The 19,555-nt window shown below is 47.4% G+C and overlaps 1 protein-coding gene across 2 annotated transcripts in view; it reads right to left on the bottom strand.

Annotated features, from left to right (window-relative positions):
* Positions 1–13,198, bottom strand: part of FAM3B (FAM3 metabolism regulating signaling molecule B) — a 41,811-nt gene extending 28,613 nt beyond the window's left edge. Inside the window, exons 1-2 of one of the 2 annotated variants that reach the window (XM_514906.9) lie at positions 12,920–13,198; positions 6,747–6,890 (exon numbers count right to left, since the gene is read on the bottom strand). In XM_514906.9, the coding sequence (XP_514906.2) occupies positions 6,747–6,890; positions 12,920–12,938 (163 nt within the window). In that variant the 5' untranslated portion in view covers positions 12,939–13,198. The remainder of the gene's footprint in view (positions 1–6,746; positions 6,891–12,919) is intronic. The other variant, XM_003319079.6, reaches the window with a different exon arrangement.
* Between the last annotated feature and the right edge of the window lie 6,357 nt (positions 13,199–19,555).

Genomic DNA, 19,555 nt, shown 5'->3' with positions numbered 1-19,555 from the left:
GCGGATCACCTGAGGTCAGGAGTTCGAGACCAGCCTGGCCAACATGGCAAAACCCCGTCTCTGCTAAAAATACAAAAATTAGCCAGGTGTGGTGGTAAGCACCTGTAATCCCAGCTACTTGGGAGGCTGAGGCAGGAGAATGGCTGGAACCCAGGAGGCGGAGATTGCAGTGAGCCAAGATGGTGTGACTGCACTCCAGTTTGGATGACAGAGCATGACTTCATCTCAAAAAAAAAAAAAGGAAAAAGAAAGAAAACACTTTCCGGCTTCTCTTTGGCGTATCCAAGTTGCCAGCACCTCTACTCTTGCTCTGTGGAGCCATTATTCAGTAAAATAAAGGTGACTTGAACACAGATACTGTGACAGTCAATCTGATGACCAGGCTGGCTCCTACGTGACTAATAGGCAGGGAGTGCATGCAGCACGGAGATACTGGACAAAGGGAGGATTCACGTCCCCCGTGGGATGAGGCAGGACAAGGCGAGAAGGTGTGAGATTACATCACACTAATCAAAATGACACACAATTTAAAACATATAAATTGCTTTTTTCTGGAATTTTCCATTTAGTATATTTGGACTGTGAATGGCCAAGGGTAAGTGAAATCAGAGAAAGCAAAACCACAGATAACTGGGGGGAACTACTGTATTGTATACACGAAAATCACCATGAGAGTAGATTTTAAGTGTTTTCATCACATAAAAATGCTAAATATGTGAGGTGATGCATGTTAAGTGGCTTGATTCGGCCATTCCACAACGTATACGTATATCAACACATGCTGTCAACGAATTAATTAAAGATAAAAGCTATCATGACCAGGGTGAACAGCACTGGTGCTGGAAGGGCCTGCTGGAGAAAACTGGGCACACAGAAGTGCTGTGACATCAGAGCAAGCTGCCAGGGCCGAGTTGGACGTGGTCTGGGTTTTTTTGGTGACCACAGTCCTCCGTCCCCAGTAGGTGAAAACACAGAGCTCTCCCGGGAGTGCTCACACCAACCCTGCAGGCTGGCTCCCCTCCTTCAGACCTTCCTCCTTGACTGCCCCGTCTCATCTCAACACTCCAGCTCACCCCAATACCACCTAGCCCCACTCCCTGTTTTAATTTATTCTTCTTAGCGGTTAACACTCAAATAGCCTACAGTTGCTTCTCCCTTTTTAAAAATTCTCAGCCGGGCGCAGTGGCTCATGCCTGTAATTCCAGCACTTTGGAAGGCCAAGGCGGATGGATCTCCTGAGGTCAGGAGTTTGAGACCAGCCTGGCCAAAGTGGTGAAACTTTTCAAATAATTAACTTAATGTTTTTTTTTGGTCAGTCTCCAGATACCTAAATTTAAAGCAAATGTCCAATTGCTCATATGAAAACGTGCTATAAATGGACTATTTTTTCCAGTGTTTCTAGATTTTTGGACACTCTGTCTTTAGTACCTTTTTTTCAATTTAATAATTATACTCATTACTTAGGTATTTGCCTGAAAACACGTTGAATATAGCATTTGAAAATGTAACTAACAGTTTAAAAGTAGGTGTGTCCTGGTTTCCAACTTTGCAGACACCCTGTGTATGGGTACTCAATTCAGAGAGAATACATGAATGGGAATACTCAGGAATCCTCCCTGGAGCCCGCGCTCCCCTTTAGTGTAGGTGACCTGTTCCCTTCACAAGCGCACAGACCTGTCCACTTTCCCGTGGGCAGTGCTGTTCTCAGCAAGACAGCTCCATGGTTCGTTTAACCAGGCCCTGCTGTCAGAAACTTATGAATTGTGTCTCAGAAACACTTCCAGGTCCTCTTGTCATCATCAGGATGCTGCACGGAGTAAACTAGATACAGAATCCTCTCAGCTGGAGGATGAAGAGGACTCGCGCCTCTATGCAGACACACTGTGCATGCTGACAGGTGTGGTGCGCTTACTCACAGAGGTGGATGGCATGCCACATCCACGGCCCTGATGGTTCCTGAAAGATAAAACCACCTCTGCATCCTGGAGGGTGTGGTCATTAGGACAACAGTATGGCAGCAGCTTAGCACAAGAGGTAGCAAGGGAAGATAGAAAAGGTAGTTTTACTTTGTGGTAAAGCCAGCTGAACTATTACAAGTGAGCAAATGGTCTGAAGACTCCACAAACGAGGCAAAGAGAAGATCCCCACCATGAGGGTATGAAACTAGAAATTAATCACAAGAGTAATTTCAGGAAATCTACAAATATGCAGACATTTAACAACATGTTCCCGAACAACCAATGGGTCAGAGAAGAAATTAAAAGGAAATTAAAAAATATCTTAAGACAAATGGAAATGGGAATGCAAGGTGAATAAGGCAGGGTCTCTTTGCAACTAAACTGGTATAAATATCTGGTCCTCATATTTCTCCAACCTCTACTAACCTTTGGGATGATTCTGGCTCCTGTGCAAGTCACACGTTCTGGTCAATAAGCCTCAAAAGCAATACAGGAAGCACAGAGAAGTTAAGCCTAAATTCAAAGTTAAACCTTTAATTAATAAGGGAGGAGAGAATAACAAAGCCAAGGAGTACTTCTTTCCAGAAATGGTGGAAAGATTTGTAAAAGAATCCGTGGTTTGTGATTTAGCTAAGGGCTGTGACTGCAAACATATCGAATAACAGTTTTGACCTAAAAATACATTTTTCATTCTAAAACTAGCAGTAAATGTTTTCCAGGTAAAGTTTATTTCAGATGCATGAAATATTTCTTTTAAAAGCACCCTGGGAGGCTGAAGGGCCACAGGGCACCCGGGCCTTCCTCCCACCTGACATCCTCATTCTTTGTTTTCTGGCTTTCCGTGGCTCTGGCACCAACAGGCACTGGGAGCCTTCGCAATGATCAAAGGGCACCAGGCCTGGCCTCAATCCCATGACAGGTTCCCAAGGCAGAGGCAGCAGCTGCTAAACTTAGGTGAAAGGAAAGGAGGAGCTTGGGGGAAAAGGGCCCCAAGTGCAGAACAGTGGGCTGGGTTCTAGCCTAACTTGTTCCTGTTCCTCCTCCTGCCTCAGGGGCTGGGGCTCAGGGTGCACAGGCCTACTACACAGGCCTGCCCAGCACTCCCACCCTTGGACCCAGGACACTCACCCAAAGGGCTGGTGCTGGAGTCTCCAGCGGGGCCATTGTGGGGATCCCACAGGGATGCTCTCCCCAGGGACTTCCCCTACGGGATCGGCAGCAGAACGAGCAGGTCCCCACGCCAGGGCCTGGCAGCCCGTCAGCCATGAGCATGGCCTCCTCCCCAGCTTCTAGACTTGCAGCCCCTGGCGCTCTGCAAAGTGAGAGTCCTGTTTCGTGTGGACATGCGCAGGAGGGCTTTCCAGAAGGGAAGTGTTTGATGTGCCTCATATCCTCCAGGGAGTATGTGGCTTTAGTGACTAAGGGTGACACACAGATGGGCATTTGTGTTTCCTCATAGGGCCTGGGAGTGGGCAGGGAACCCATGTGTCATTTAAAAAAAGAGTCAGTAGCTTTCTGAGTCCCGCATCCGTTTCCCAGAAGCACAATGTGTCACCACGTGAATGAAGAAAGAAGACCATGTTCCTAACTCAGTGTGGGGTTGGAGGGTGGACACAGCTCCTGGGAAAACACAGCTCTTTCCAAACCCTGCCTGGAGAACCACATCTAGGTCTTCAGTGCTTTTCCTGAAATTCCTTCCCCCAAACAATCAAAAGGTAAAGTTCATGTGGCTTACGTAGAAGCCAGTGTCCTAGCCAGGGAGAACGGCGGACCTTCTATTTAGTCTCCTGTTTCTTATGCTTCATGAAAAGCTGGTTTGTTTAAGACTGAAAGCCTCCAGCAGCAACACCATTCCCTAGGATGCAGTCAGCCTTCTGCTATCAGTTTCAGTCTGAGAAATTATTCTCTTGCTGAGGAAAATCCACCTGGTTCCTCATCCTTACGAGCAGCTCCTGGTTTATAATACAATAGCTGCTTCACCCAGCTCTGAAAGTAGCGACAGCAATGAGAACCTAGCTATAGAGCTCGCACAGCCTTGCGTCCGGACTCTCCTGGTGGCTTTCCCCAGATATGCTGTAACCACAGGAATATGTAGACTGGGACTTGGAAGGGTGGAGAGGAGGTTTTATGAAATTTAGATACAAATCACAAAGAACCTTAGATTTAAAAGAAACCATAGTGACCGTTTAGTTCCAGGATGATCAAATTTGGCTCTGTATGAAGCCAAGTTTTAAAACAAATTAAAATAAATACAGGTTCTTGGCTTCCACCCTGGACCTAGGGAGCTTTGAATTTCCCAGAGTGGGGTCCAGGAATCTGTCTTTTAAAAATACTTCCTGATTTGGGAACTATGATCTCATTTTAACTCCTATAAATGAGGAAGATTATTCCAGAGGGTAGGAGATCCATGCAAAGTCACTAGAAATATTGAGTCATGAAATAAGATCCTGACAATATAGACCAGGCAAACAAAGAAGGTGGCTGTTTGCATATGGCATTTTGACCATTTCAACTACCTCATTGTTCTATAGGAGATTAAAAGTCCAGTCCGCAAAAACCAAAGACCAGAAGCCATCAAAGAATGTTTCTCTGCTAATCAATGCTAATGATTTATTAGGTGCCTCTGAGTACAGTGAAGGTAGTATGGCTGGGTGTGCATTTGGCACCCAAATGCTTCTTTCACCCTTTCCCAATTGGAGTTGTATTCCAAATGCATATATATGTTTTTTGTTTTGTTTCCTTTTTGTTTTTGTTTTTGAGAAGGAGTCTCTGCCACTCAGGCTGGAATGCAGTGGCGCAATCTTGGCTGACTGCAACCTCCATCTACTGGGTTCAAGCTATTCTCTTGCCTCAGCCTCCCGAGTAGCTGGGATTACGGGCACCTGCAACCATGTCCAGCTAATTTTTGTATTTTTAGTAGAGACAGGGTTTCACCACGTTGGCCAAGCTGGTCTGGAACTCTTGACCTCAGGTGATGTGCCCGCCTCGGCCTCCTAAAGTGCTGCGATTATAGGTATGAGCCACTGCGCCAGGCCCCAAATGCGTATTTTTGTTCAACATACGCTGCACATTAAGTCTCTTTGTTCAGTTTCCTAACATTATGATTTGGCTTTTAAGTTCTTCTCTAGTAGACTCTGAGGTTCTTAGAAGTAAAGGATGAACCTTAAAACACGTGCACTCAGACCACGGCCCAGAGAGGGATGCTGTTACTGAATATACCTGCTGAATTAATAAATAAATGGACTTTCACAGTAGGCATTTCCTTCGGCGATAATTCAGTCTATCCCAGAATGTGTATTGTAAAATAAGATTGAAACCAGGAAGTAAAGAACATAGTGATCAGTGCGACTTATAGATAATCTATGTATAAAGCACAAGGACCTCGTTTTCCTTGTTTCTTCCCTGTTCCTGTGACTTTACTGGCCACTGGATGAATCCCTTTGGTCCTGGCCATACTCTCGCCCTTGTGTAACCACAGCCTGCCCAGCTGTGGCTGATCATGGCCTTGCAGGAATGAGGGCCTGGGGTATCAGAGCTTCTACTGTTTCAAGAGATGCTCTAACATGGAGTTTTATGGGAGATCTCTTGATTTTGAAATACTTGTCCATATTTTATGTGTTTTGCTTTTAGACAAATCTTGTCTCTGACAGGTCTGTCTCTGGGCCCCCAGTTTGCAACTCATGTGCTATGGACTGAATGTGTCCCCCCAAAATTCATATGTTGGAACCTAATCCCCAGAGTGCTGGTGTGAGGAGGTGGGGCCTTTGGCAGATGAAGCCTTCAGGAATGGGAGTAGTGCCCTTATAAAAGGAGCTTCAGAGACCTCGTTTGCCAGAAGGAGCCATCTATGAAGCAGAATGCAGGTCCCCACCAGACATGAAATCTGCGGGTACCTTGATCTTGAACTTCCCAGCCTCCAACACTGTCAGAAATAAATGCGTTGTTTATAAGGCCCCCAGTCTATGGTGTTCTCTTACAGTAATCTGGGTGGACTAAGTCACGATGCTCCCAAACTGGCACACAGCCCTCAGAACCGAGCATGGCCCACTCCCTTGCTTCACTGAGATGCTTCTCAATTGTCACCTCCTTCTCAGAGGCTTTCCCCACCCATCCTCTCTCGAATCTCATTTGTTCATGCATTAAGCTGTCACCTCCCCTCACTAGGGTATCAGTGCCAAAGGGGCAGGGACCTCGTGTGCTTGTCCTCCGTCTCTCCTTAGCTCCTGGACATGCCCAGCACACAGCAGGCTCTCAGAAAACCCACCTTGATTGTGGGGAAGGACAGAAAGCAGCCGCCCTACAGAGAGCTGGGCCTTTCCTAAGCCGATGGTTGAGGGCGTCTGTCCACCGACATACAATGTCTGCCCTTTCTTTCACATCTACTCAATTACTCGCTTTTGCTTCCCAAGACTTTACAGAAGATTTTCCAACAGCTCTTCAGTCCGATAGAAACCTTAAAATGATTCTGGATCTCAGAACCTGGACCCTCCTGTGCTTCCCAGGGGAGGAAGCCAAGATCTGGGCGGAAAGAGCACAGTTCAAGGTCTGGCTGCAGGTTTGTGCTGGTAACCAGAAGCCACACTGTTCTAGTCTCACATGGGGTCAGCAGCGGCACGTGCCTTGGAATGGCGTGGGACCTAAATGAGTAACTGCAAAATGCTTCTCTCCTCCTCCTTCCTGATATAAAGCCGTCAGGGCCCCCCAGCCTCCAGCTGGGACAGAAACCACCACTCCTCCCTCTGCACACAAGCCATGAAGGCAGCCGTCTGCCCCAAGCATGGCACTCACCTTTGAGGACAGGCCTCTCCCCGAGGCTGCGGATGCTATAGGCAGCACTGGACAGGGGTGCATCTGGAATGAGCTCTGCGAGCAGGTACCCCGAATACCAGGCACACAAGGAGGCGAAGACCACGAACACCACCTTGAGCAGGCCTGCAGAGAGGACACCAAGCAGCTGCTGTGAACGACTTGGTGGCGGCCCTGGCCCTTGGCTCTCCCCATCCCCCCTGTGGCTTTTCATCCCGGCCCAGTGTCAGGGGACTGCGCTATAGACACTGTGCTCCTGGGAGGAGGCTCCCAGGGTGGGAGGCGGTGTCAGGACCTTTGAAGTAGACAGTATCAGAGAATACAAACAAGACAGGAATGCTTTCCAGGGCAAGTTGTATTTGCTGTTGGTTTAGGTCTTAAGTGCGTCCTTGAACGTTTATGTCAAAGCAGCTAATCAAGCACCTTGTGAGCCAGCATGCCCAACATGAACCTGAAAAAACAAAAGCGCCTCATTCCCTTTGTGAGACACAACTGGATTTGAGCACGCTCCTGCAATTACACTGAAACCTTCAGGGGTAAAGCTCTGTCTGTTTTGTTTATTTCCATATCACCAGCACTGGGAATAGTAGCTGACGCCCAGCAAGCATGCAACGTATTCCTGCTGGATCAAGGCCTGGCCACGTAATACTGGGAAAAAGTCCCCAAACCTGTTCTATCATCACGGATGTGCCTGCTGGGCCAGTCAAGGTTCCCAGTGACAGAAAGTCCATGGAGATATCTTTCTGGTTGATTGGCAACAATATCTTACTTCTCTTGTTTGACATGAGTGGCACGATTTCCAAGGAAAAGGCATTGATCTCCTCCTGGGTCACCAGAGGCCTGGGGGGTGGCTCTCTATCTTTTCATAGGCAACCCATGGCCAGGGCTTTTAGAGTTTGCTCCCTAAATATAGCATAGATCAGAACTTATTCAGTAGTTTGCTTATCCAGATTGCTACGATGCAGGGATAACCACAGGCCCTGAGTAGGATGGGTACTGGGGTATGTGCCCAGTGCATTTAAATATGTGCTAATAGGGACAGTCCTAAGAAGTAAGAGAAGGAGGGAAGGAGGGAGAGAGACAGGGAGGAAAGAAGGAAGGAAGTGAAGGGGAAATGAGGAAAGGAGGAAAAAGGAAAGGAAGAGAAGGAAATGTCAAGTGTGAAGGGCCTGACAATGGGCCCCACCCGGGGTGCAGTTCTGGACCTCAGCTTGACTTCCAGCACCTAGAGATCATCCTTCCTTTCTCAGGAGCGCAGCTGTCCCCGGCCCATGCACCAGCTATGCTGCGCCAAGGCAGCGTGTGCTATTGCTTGGAGGCCCAGCGCTTCAGCAGAGGGAGCCATGGGGACGGAACGCGATGTTTCTGGTTAGCCTTGGGGTTTGGTTTTGTTTTGCTTTTTTGAGTGCATATTTCAACACTATTTTTAAATTGCGAATTTCCAAACTGCTAAGATTGTTAGACTAGTAAGCATAGGTGGTTTCCTCTGGGGAGAGGCCCAAGGCAGTGTGATCAGTGCAGTTTTCAGGACTGGAAGGTCATCTCAAAGCAGATAAACCAGACACAGAAAACAAAATGAGACAGGTGCAGGCTTGCAGGCCCCTCTCCCGCAGCTGCGCCAACGGTTGTGCTCAGCCACCTGCGGGCGCTGCACTCCCGGGCTCACTCCTCTGCAGGAGTGGTCTCTGCCTAGAGGGTGCTCTCCCCTACACAGCCCAGCCACAGCGCCCACACAGACACCACAGATGCTTCCCTCCAGGGCCACCCAGCATGCCTGTAACACCGCGTGGGTCGCTGATTTTCCATAAAATTCTGTTGGATGAACAGAGTGCAGAGTGGGCTAAGACAGCAGCAGAACACGTTCAAAGGAAAAGGCCGTGCCCTGTATCCTGTGCATGTGGGTTGTAGCTGGACTGTTTCATCCAAGTGTTGTATTTGGAGAAGGAAACTGGCTAACCAGACAATGTTCAGGGGCTCTTCTAGACAACACGCCACACCTGAGATCCTGAGCAACAAGCTGCTGTTTAGCTTGGAGAAGGCTGAAAAGGAACATTATTTACCTTTTGAATGTGTAACAAGCAGCTACATGAAGGAAGAGGTAACTGTGGCCCCAGCTGAACAAAAACAAACATGTGGACACGACAGAGAAGAAAACGGAGAATAAATAAGCCAAGTGTCCTCACAAGAAGAAGAGTAGCCCATGGCGGGTCCTGGTGCGGCCCATGGCGGGTCCTGGTGCGGCAGGGAGCTCTCTTCCGGGACACTTTTCGGGACTCCCAGGAAGACTAGAGAGTATCTGTGCTTTGGGTGAGGGATGCATCCAATGACCTCTAGGCTGGGGACAATCTGGAGTGCAGCATGCAGCTGGCTGGGAGAAGCCATGATCTAGAGTCCGAACCACCTCCTGGGTGGGAGGCAGATCCAGCCGCCAGCACTGGGATCGGGACATCATCAGAAGATGGGTGATGAGCTGAACCAGCAGCCTGTGCTCAGGTCTAGCACAAAGTCATGGAAGTATCCCAGCCGCTAGAAGGAGGGCAGGACATAGTAGCCAGGAGGTGACAGACAAAATCCAGGCAGGCAGCATGATTTCCTCAGGCTGCTGTAACAAATTAACACCAACTGGGTGGCTTCAACAATAGAAATTTCGGCTGGGCTCATTGGCTCACGCCTGTAATCCCAGCACTTTGGGAGGCCAAGGTGGAGGGATGGCTTGATCTCAGGAGTTTGAGACCAGCCTGGGCAACATAATGAGACCTCATGTCTACAAAAAATTTTAAAAAGAATAGTCAGGTGTGGTGGCACAGACCTGTAGTCCCAAATACACAGGAGGCCGAGGCAGGAGGATTGCCTGAGCCCAGAACTTTGAGGTTGCAGTGAGCTACGATTGCAATATTGCACTCCAGCCTGGATGACAGCGAGACATCATCTCTTAAAAAAAAAATTGAAATTGAAATTTATTTTCTCAAGATTCTGGAGGCTGGAAGTCCAAGATCAAGTTTCCTCTGAGCCTCTCTCCTTGGCTTGTGGATGGCATCTTCTCCCTGTGTCCTCACAGGGCCTCTGTGTGTGTCCTCATCTCCTCTTCTTATAAGGACACCAGTCAGATTGGATCAGGGCTCACCCTGATGACCTCACTATATCTGAAATAGCTCTTTAACGACCCTATCTCCAGATACAGTCACATTCTGAGGTACTGGGCAGGGGTTAGGACTACAACATGTAAATGGGGTTGGGGGGTTGGCAGGGGGAAGGCACAATTCAGCCCCAACATAGCACCGGGCGAGCCGTGGCACAGCCTCTCTGTGGGTTGGACACCAGCAATCAGAGCTCAGTCCTGGGGATGAAAGCAGGATGGGCAGGAGCCGAGGCAGCCTGTCAAGACAGAGGCTCAGACACCAGGCAGTAGGGAAGAATCAGCGCTGAAGCTGGGACACACTTGGGAAGAAGAAAGCTTAGGAGCCCAGGGCTTCCACTAAGATGACTCGCGGAGCCCCATTGGGCCTGCCCCGATGGGAGGAGACCCAGCAGCTTCAGAGGTGGGGGAGGAAGTACAGAGTGCAGGAACACTTCTGAGATATTGAAACCAGGATCCTGCCTTTCCCTGTAAGGTAATAAAGTCATCATCGGCTCAAGGAAATCTCCTCCACTGTGCTTGCTGCCCAGCAGACAGGATGAGTGTTAGAGCAAAGGCCGTTCTTAGCACAGGGGGAAAGCTAGTGAACTTTCTCCTAAGAGACTCACCTCTAGTGTGTCTGCCTCTGTGTGCATGTGTGTGGGTGCATGTACACATGTCCCAGCCAATCCCCACTCTCAGATCCACAGGGCTCTCAGGAGGGTCCTGGCTGCTTCACTTAAGAGCCAGAAGCTGGGTGCAGTGGCTTACACCTGTTACCTCAGCATTTTGGAAAGCTAAGGAACCCAGGAGTTCAACTTGAGGCCAGGAGTTCAAGACCAGCCTAGGCAACATAGGCAACCATCTCTACAAAAAGTTTAAAAAAATTAGCTGGGCATGGTGGCATGTGCCTGTACTCTCAGCTACTCAGGAGGCTGAGGCAGGAGGATTGCGTGAACCTAGAAGTTCAAGGCTGCAGTGAGCTATGATCATACCACTGCATTTCAGTCTGGGCTACAGAGCAAGACCCTGTCTGTAAACAATAAACATTTAAAAGGTGCCAGAAAGAAAGTAATACTGAAACCAAATGGATATGACACTGGGTTACAGGTAGGAGGATTTTAGGGCTCTCTCCCTCCCTCCAATCCAAGGGCCACCTAAAAAGGGCAATCTCAGGCCCTAGGACCCAGGTCTATTGACAGGATTTCCTTCAACCTGAACGAGGACAGGGAAGCTGTTTTCACTGCTGTCTTACCAATATGTATTCAGATCACCTCACCATGAAGGCCACACCCACACCTTTTGTACTTGAGAGGCCAGGAGAGATGAGGGTGGATGGTCCATATTTTGGGACTCACTGCCTTTGGGATCCCAGGCTCTGCTGGCCTCAGTGTCCACTGTCATCACTGTCCTGTGCACTGAGCCTTTTTGGCAGAAGGGCTAGGAAGGGCCACTCTGAAACACCACAGCAGGAGTGCAGCGTAACCGGCCTTGACGGTCCACAGGCCAATGCCCATTTCAAGGCATTACAATACCCACTACCAGGCCCTGCAGGCGAAGGCATGGTGGCAGCTCAACTTGCTCCTCCCATTCAGTCTGAATGTCCCTCCTGGGAACGTCTGCCTGAAACAAACCCAGCACTGGACAGAAGCGTCCAGGGCAAGGCCCACTCCAATAATGTCTCCTGATCTTTAGCTCATAAAATCAAAAGTGAGGCATCTCTGAGTTCCCTGGGCAGCTTCTCCACAATCAAATACACCTGGATAAATACAAACCTGGTGTCATCTCGAAGCTTCCTACGAAAGGACCCCACAGCTCATGAGTGAATCATGAGGTCCGGATGTGAAAAAGTCCTGGCTGAGGGAAAGCAATGTAATCATATTCAGTATTGTCCATAAGTCACCAGGAAATAATAATTATACAATACAGAAATAATAGAAAACACTTTTCCAGAATAGCTATAATGAAAGTCGGTGCCCTAAGGGAGGAGATACATATCTCTCCTGCGATCCACACAAGTTATCGAAAACAGTGTCATTTATAGTTTTTAAGGAAAATATGAATATTTTACACGAGGCAAAAATCTTAAAATGCGGCTTTCCTACATTTGGGAATGGTGCAGAAAAGAGAGCATTTAGAACTTGCTGGAGTGTGATCACAGCCAGAATGCTGGTGCTGGCAGGAATGGCGATGGTTTAGTCCAACACCCTCACTACAGAGGACCTGGGATCCAGGACCAGGAAGTGATCTACCCAAGAGGCCCAGAGAACTTCCCACTTCTGAACCTGCCATTTTACACAGCCAGGCTACGTCGCTCCAGGAGGAATCCATATTCTTCAGATTATAGGAGGAGACCCGCAAAACCAATTAGAAAGGGCATGTGTGACAGAGGCCAGGGCAGTGGACACCAGGACCCGAGATGGTCTGTGACAGGAAAGTGACAGAGGACAGAGGCGCAGCTAAGACAGACTGCAAGAAACGCTATGACTGGTCAAAATAATGGGTTTCTCCTTTCCTTTTTCCTATTTTTCCAAATCGTCCACAGTGTCAAGTCGTTTGAAAAATGGAAAAAATAAAAACAGCCTTACCAACTGGCAGCGGCCAGCCCCTCCCTGGCGTGCAAGGTCAGGGGCAGGGGCAGGCGCCTACCCTTCCCCGGAAGGAGAAGCGTGGAGAGCCCGGGTCGGGTGCGGGGCTGTGCCTGCGCTCCCCACCAATCTACTTTCCAAGTAAAATGTTACAGTGTTACATTCCAGGTTCCTCCCTAATCCCATGCACCCCGGCTGGGGCGGCGGGAACAGGCCTGGCGAGCGCGGGGAAACAGGGTCGGGGAACCCTGCTGGAAATCCCCGCTGTTCGCCCCCTCTGGAATCGCTTCCCGCATTCCTGATCCCAGGTCTAAGACCAGCCTCGGCGCCAAGAGCCAGCCCTCCCCCTTTTGCTAAGCGTGGCGGGTCCCAGGCAGGGTTAGGGAGCGACGCTTCCCCTGGGGTCCTCCTTCCCCGCCCCTACCCTCGCCCCGAGGCGGGGGCGCACTCACCACCAGCCAATGGGCGCATCTTCCAGGTGCCGCTCCCCTCCTGGCCCTGGCGGCAGCTCCCAGGCGACCGCAGCCAGCGGAGCCCCTGGGTCAGGAAGGCAAGGGGCGGGCAGCGGTCGTGTCGGGCAGGGGCGGGCCAGCTGGGTGCGCGGCCAGTCGGGCAAATGACAGGTGCGGACCCGGCAGGTGCGCGGGGCGGGCGTGGGCGGGGCAGGTGCGCGGGGCTGTGCCCCGGGCTGTGCCCGGGAGCTCTGAGGTCGCTGGCGGAGGGTGGACCCGTTCCCCGCCGGGCTGACCCCGGGCCAGGGCTGATCTGACCGGAGAAGCCCAGCAAGGTTGGCTCTGAAGGGAGGAAACGACGCCACTTGATGCTTTGGCTCCCTAGGCTCCCAGTTAATGTCTCCCAAGAGGAAAGGGAAGCATGACCCAAGCCTTTCAAACGACAAAGCAGAGGCCCAGCCCAGTCCAAGCTCGCCGTCCATGTCCACTGTCTGAGGCCATCGGTCTTCTTTGCTTCCTCCAGAACAGTCGCTACAGGCTCGCTGTTGCCAGCCCAGCCCAGCCTAGCAGGCGCCCCACCTCTTGTTTTCTCTTTCACTGCCAGGATGATGAATTCATTCTGGGAAAGTGAAGTGAGGGCCATGCCCAGCCCCTCTGGCCACGGCAGAGGTCTGCAGGTCCTCCTTTATATGATATGATGACCAAGGAGCTTCAGGAGTGGGGGTCAGGCAGATTTGTGAAGACATCAGGATCCCCAAACAGGAATAGCTCCTCTCTCCCCATCCACGGGTACACCTTCATTCCAAACACCCATCAGGTTTTTATAGCACTTTTGACCCATGACAGTCACAGTGGCCTCAGGCTACCAAGGGCAAGTTAAAACTCCCAGCCCAGTTGGTCACTTTTGCAGAAGAGAGCTCCAGGGAAGCAGGGTCTGCGAAAGACCCAGTGCCCACCCCAGGGTCCGGCTGGTTCTTGGTAGTTCTACTCTGCTCCGGCCTCTCCTCTCTCAAGAAGCCCAAGGTGCCCTGCCTTCCCAGGGACATTATCCACCCTGTGGGTCACCCTGGTGGGCTTGGCCCTGAGTCTCCCTCCACCATTGTCTTTGCTCCTGGGAAGTTCTAGGGACACATGTCCTGTGGACAATGTGGCTTTATTCCTCCAGTTCACCCCCACCTGCAGTCTCCCCAAACCAGGGGGACCAGAAGACAGGGGTCTCCACAGTAAGGAATCCTTCCTAATGACTCAAGAATCATGCCAGCGTTGGGCCTGAGCACGGCCCGTTTGAGTCTGGATGCCACTCGGATCTGCTGTGCAAGAATACTAAGAAGCCACTCTCCAGCTAGTTGGAACGACTCCCTTAAACCGATGAACTGACCGCCAATCTTACCTTCATCTTTAGCTCACCTGACTTCAGAGGTAAGGCTTTTATCTCTGGGTTTGTTTTCAATTTTTAAAAAATGTGGCTAAAAAATGCACAACATAAAATTACCACCTTAGCCATCTTGAAGTGTAAAGTTCAATAGAGTTAAATAAATTCACATTACTGATCTCCAGAACTTTTTCATCTTGCAAAACTAAAATTCTGTACTCATTGCACAACTCACCATTTACCCTTGCCCCCAGCTCCTGGAAACCACCATTCTGCTTTTTCTATGAAGTTGAGCACTCTAGATACTTCATATAAGCAGAATCATACACTATTTGTCTTTTTGTGACTGGTTTATTTCACTTAGCATCATGTCCTCCACGTTCATCCATGCTGTAGCATGTGTCAACATTTCTTTTAAGGCTGAATAAAATTCCATTGTACATATGTACCACATTTTGTTTATTCATTCATCCATCCGCGGACACTTGGGTTTCTTAACTACTGTGAATAATACTGCTATGAACGTGGGTGTGCAAATATCTCTTCTGGATCCTGCTTTCAATTCTTTTGGATACATACTGAGAAGTGGAATTGCTGGATCATACGATAATTCTATTCTTAATTTTTTGAGGAATCACCATACTGTTTTCCATAGCTGCACAATTTGATAATCCCACTCAGTGCACAGGGCATCCAGTTTCTCTACATCCTCACCAACGCATGTTGTTATCTCTTTTTTTTTTCTTAATAGTAGCCTTCCTAATGGGTATGAAGTGATATCTGATTGTGGTTTTGGTTTGCATTGTCCTAATTGCTAGTAGTGTTGAGTATCTTTTCACGCTCTTGTTGGCTATTTGTATATCATCTTTGGAGAAATGTCCACTTAAGTCCTTTGCCCAGTGGACCGCTGTGCATCATATTTCCTTAAATTACTTTAATTACATATTCCTTTTAAAATAAAACATCATCAATAGCAAGAACTACTGTTTTTAAAAATATTTTCATTGTACATTTTTCCCTCTAGATTGTCATTTGATGTTGACATTACCTTTGAAATAGACACAGATCAAATAAAATCAAATTAACAAATATTTATGGGGCACCTGCCATGGTGCCTTAGTCTCCTTAGGCAAGACTTAGTCTGTTTGCTGTAACGAACACCATAGTCTGGGGACTTAAACAGCACACATTTATTTCTCACAGTTCTGGAGTCTGGAAAGTCTAAGGTCAAGGTACTGGCTGATTCAGTTCCTGGTGAGTGTCTTTCCCTGGCTTGCAGACTGATCACTGTCTTCTCACTGTGTCCTCACATGGTGGAGAAACAGAGAGAAGAAGTGAGGGCTCTGGTGTTTCTTCTTAGAAGGGCACTAATCCTATTATGAGGGCCCACCTTCATGACCTCATCTGAGCCTAATTACCTCCCAAAGGCCCTATCTCCAACCACCCCAAAGCCATCTAATTGAAAGATTAGGGCTTCAACCTATGAATGTTTTTGTTTTTGTTTTTGTTTTGGTGGGGGTGGATGCAATTCAGCCATGGCAGCTAGATCCTAGAGAAAAAACTGCATACCCTCTGTCCACAGTATCCACATATGATTATAGCAGCAAACCATATACAACCCAACATTCCATCTACAGGAAAATGGAGGAAAAAATTTTGGTATATTCATGTGGAATACAACTCAGCAAAACAACAACAACAACAACAAAAATGCCCCACTGGCAAAGGCAACAACATGATGACTCTCAAATGCGACATGCATACATACTGTATGATGAGGTTCAAGAATGGATCAAATTCATCTGTGGTGACAGAAGTCAGAACAGTGGTTTCCCCTGAGTGCAGGGGCAGGGTGGTGTTGAGTACGATGGAGCAAGGGAAACTTTCCAGAGCAACAGAAAGTTCTTTGTATTTATCTTGGTGAATATACAAGAATCCTATAAAAAAGGTTATAGGGTTATATATATCAAGGATTTGTGTATTTTACTGCATATAAATTACACTTCAATAAAACACATTATCTAAAAAAGAAAAAACAAATGGTTCAAGATGACAGAGCCAATCAGGGGAGTGGACCTTTGCAGGTCATTGTCACTTGAAGGTACATTCATAGCTCTGTCTGGTCAACATGGTCAAGTGCCATTTCAGGCCTAGAGTGGCCTCGAGAAGCCTGCTTTCAGCTCTGATTTGCTAAGCGTACTTCAGGATGTTCCCACCTCCTTCAGAAGGACTAGGATGAACAATCTGTGGTCCCAACAATGTGGGGTCTGCACTTCCCCACTCACTACACTCTGTCCTGCCCTTCCTTGAAGGCCTCCCCTAAGCCTTGCTTCTTCTCTGCCCCATTCCCACTGGACAACACAGGCCTCTGGTCATTCCAAACTCTCCAGCCACCTCTCAGCTCCTGAGAGGCTGGCACAATGTGCCTCTGTGGCTTGGGGACATTGAGTCATCACAATGTAGATGTAGCACAGTTAGATGCAGACATCATACACACACACACACACACACTCTCACACACACAGTGAGACCCAGAATGGCTTTTTCTGCTTCATAACTTACATGTTCAGGTCTTCATTTGCCTTTCTTCAGACTCACATACTGAATTGTACATGCTTTTCTTTTTAAATGTTAAGATATTTGGCTTAATGTTTTATTTCTTTTGTATCCTCTCATAGGGCTTTGCATTCAGTGATCATTCAATTTATACTACAGCCCAGCAGGTCTCAAGGTGCGACTCAGGAACTCCTAGGATCCATGAGACCCTGGAGTGAGTTTGTAAGGTCAAAACTTAATACAAAGACAAAAGCTGCACTTTTTGTTCTCATCCTCTCAGAATTCTACAGTGGAGCTTTCAACTGTGCACTGGGAAGGTCTGTGTGACTCAGTGAACCAGCACTTTTAAATGATGGATGTATAATAATCATTATACAAAATTATATACATATATACAATCATTAGAGGGGGAAAGATTCATTCAAAGTGCCAGATAGAGCAATTAATTTTAACATGACAGTGTAAACTACCACACATCAAGTTTTGGTACAGTATCAAATAATAATATCCACAATGACATGGTTTGGCTCTGTGTCCCCACACAAATCTCACCTTGTAGCTCCCATAATTCCCACATGTTGTGGGAGGGGCCTGGTGAAAGATGATTGAATCATGGGGGCGGGTCTTTCCTGTGTGGTTCTCATGATAGTGAATGGGTCTCATGAGATCTGATGGGTTTAAAAATAGGAGTTTCTCTGCACAAGCACTTTCTTTGCCTGCTGCCATCTACATGAGACGTGACTTGCTCCTCCTTGCCTTCCACCATGATTGTGAGGACTCCCCAGTCATGTGGACTGTAAGTCCAATAAACCTCTTTCTTTTGTAAATTTCCCAGTCTCAGGTATGTCTTTATAAGCAGTGTGAAAACGGACTAATACACACAATTATCTGAAAACGGTATTAAGATACTCCTCACTGTTCCAACTATGTATCTGTGTGAAACTAGTTTTCTCCACACCTACAACGAAAACAACATATTTCAACAGACTGAATGCAAAAGGAGCCCTGAGAATCCAGCTGTCTTCTGTTAAGGACATTAAAGAGATTTGCAAAAATGTAAGACAATGTCATTCTTCTCACTAGATATTTTGTTTTGGAAAATAAAACTGTTCTTCATAAAACTATTTATGTTTATGTTAACAGGCAATGGTTGTATTGTTTTTATTTCTAAGTGAATTAATATATTAAAAATTTGTCATTTTTAATTTTTTTTTTTAATACAGGGTCTCACTCTGTCGCCCAGGCTGGAGTGAGGTGACATGATCATAGCTCACTGCATCCTCAACCTTCCAGGCTCAATGCGATCCTCCCACCTCAGCCTCCTGAGTAGCTGGAATCACAGGTGTGTGCCACCACACCCAACTAACTTTTGTATATATACATATATATACACACATATATATATACATATATATACACATATATATATACATATATACACATATATATATACATATATATACACATATATATATACATATATATATACACATATATATATACACATATATACACATATATATATACACATATATATATACACATATATATACACATATATATATACACATATATATATACACATATATATACACATATATATATACACATATATACATATATATATACACATATATATATACATATATATACACACATATATATATACACATATATATATATATATTTTTTTTTTTTTGTAGAGACAGGGTTTTGTCATGTTGCTCCTCACTTTCAACTTCGAATGCAGTAAATATCAATAGCCAGAACCTTCAGAAACAAAAGCTCTTGGGGCTCCTCCGTCACTTTTAAGTGTATAAAGGGGTCCTGAGGGCAAAATGTTTGAGAACCACTGCTTTAGACTGCCTGGCTGAAACACTGAGAAGATCCATTAGAAACGAAAGGGACAAATAACCTAGGTTTAGAGTCAGACTTGGTGTCAATCAAGGTTCCTCACCAAACTAACAGATTTGGAACAACTTATTTAATACTTTTTAAACTCAGATTTTTAAAAAAATATGTGAAATGGGGAAAATAATATCCTTTTAGGAACTGTTAAGATTAAATGGGATAACACATGAAACATGCCAGCAGACACTTACACTTGTCATTACTTATGCAGCTGCTCTTCACCCTACAGGGCTGGGAGCAGCCGGGCTTGCTGAGCCAGGGGTGATGTTATCCAGAATCAGGGCCAGCTGACCAACTACGTGGAAAGCAAGAGGCTCTCTGTGTCCCAGCATGCACTCTGGGAGTACCAGAGGACGGTGCAGGGTTGACTCTTCAGAGCTCTTCCAACCTGGGAGAAGGGTGTGCTCATTTTGGAAGGGCCAGAAACCCAGACAGAGCACCTTAGTGGAAGTACAGGTCCTAGTTCAATTCAATTCAATCAGCCAGATGAGGATGAAGCACCTACTAGATCTCAGGCAATGTGTAAACTTCAGAGATGCATCGGTGCACAAAAGTGACACAGATATGGAACTTGTGCCACTCACATTATAGTGCAAAGATCCAGAAAATGAGGCAGTAGCTCACGGGGTCCCTAGGGAGGACCGAGCTGCAGATGGGAGCACCAAGAGTGGAAAACCCACAAATGAGCAGAGGACAGACAGTGACCCCACAGGCTCCTGTGTGGCCAAAAGAGTGTGTATGGTCACGTGGTGCCACCAAGAGGAACTGGTGATGCGGGGCCGGGGTGGGGTGAGGCT

The sequence above is a fragment of the Pan troglodytes genome, chromosome 22, assembly GCF_028858775.2.
Source record: "Pan troglodytes isolate AG18354 chromosome 22, NHGRI_mPanTro3-v2.0_pri, whole genome shotgun sequence".
In the NCBI taxonomy this organism is placed as follows: domain Eukaryota; kingdom Metazoa; phylum Chordata; class Mammalia; order Primates; family Hominidae; genus Pan; species Pan troglodytes.
The sequence above is the reverse complement of the archived record's forward strand: the minus strand, read 5'-3'. Positions and strand labels throughout refer to the sequence as shown.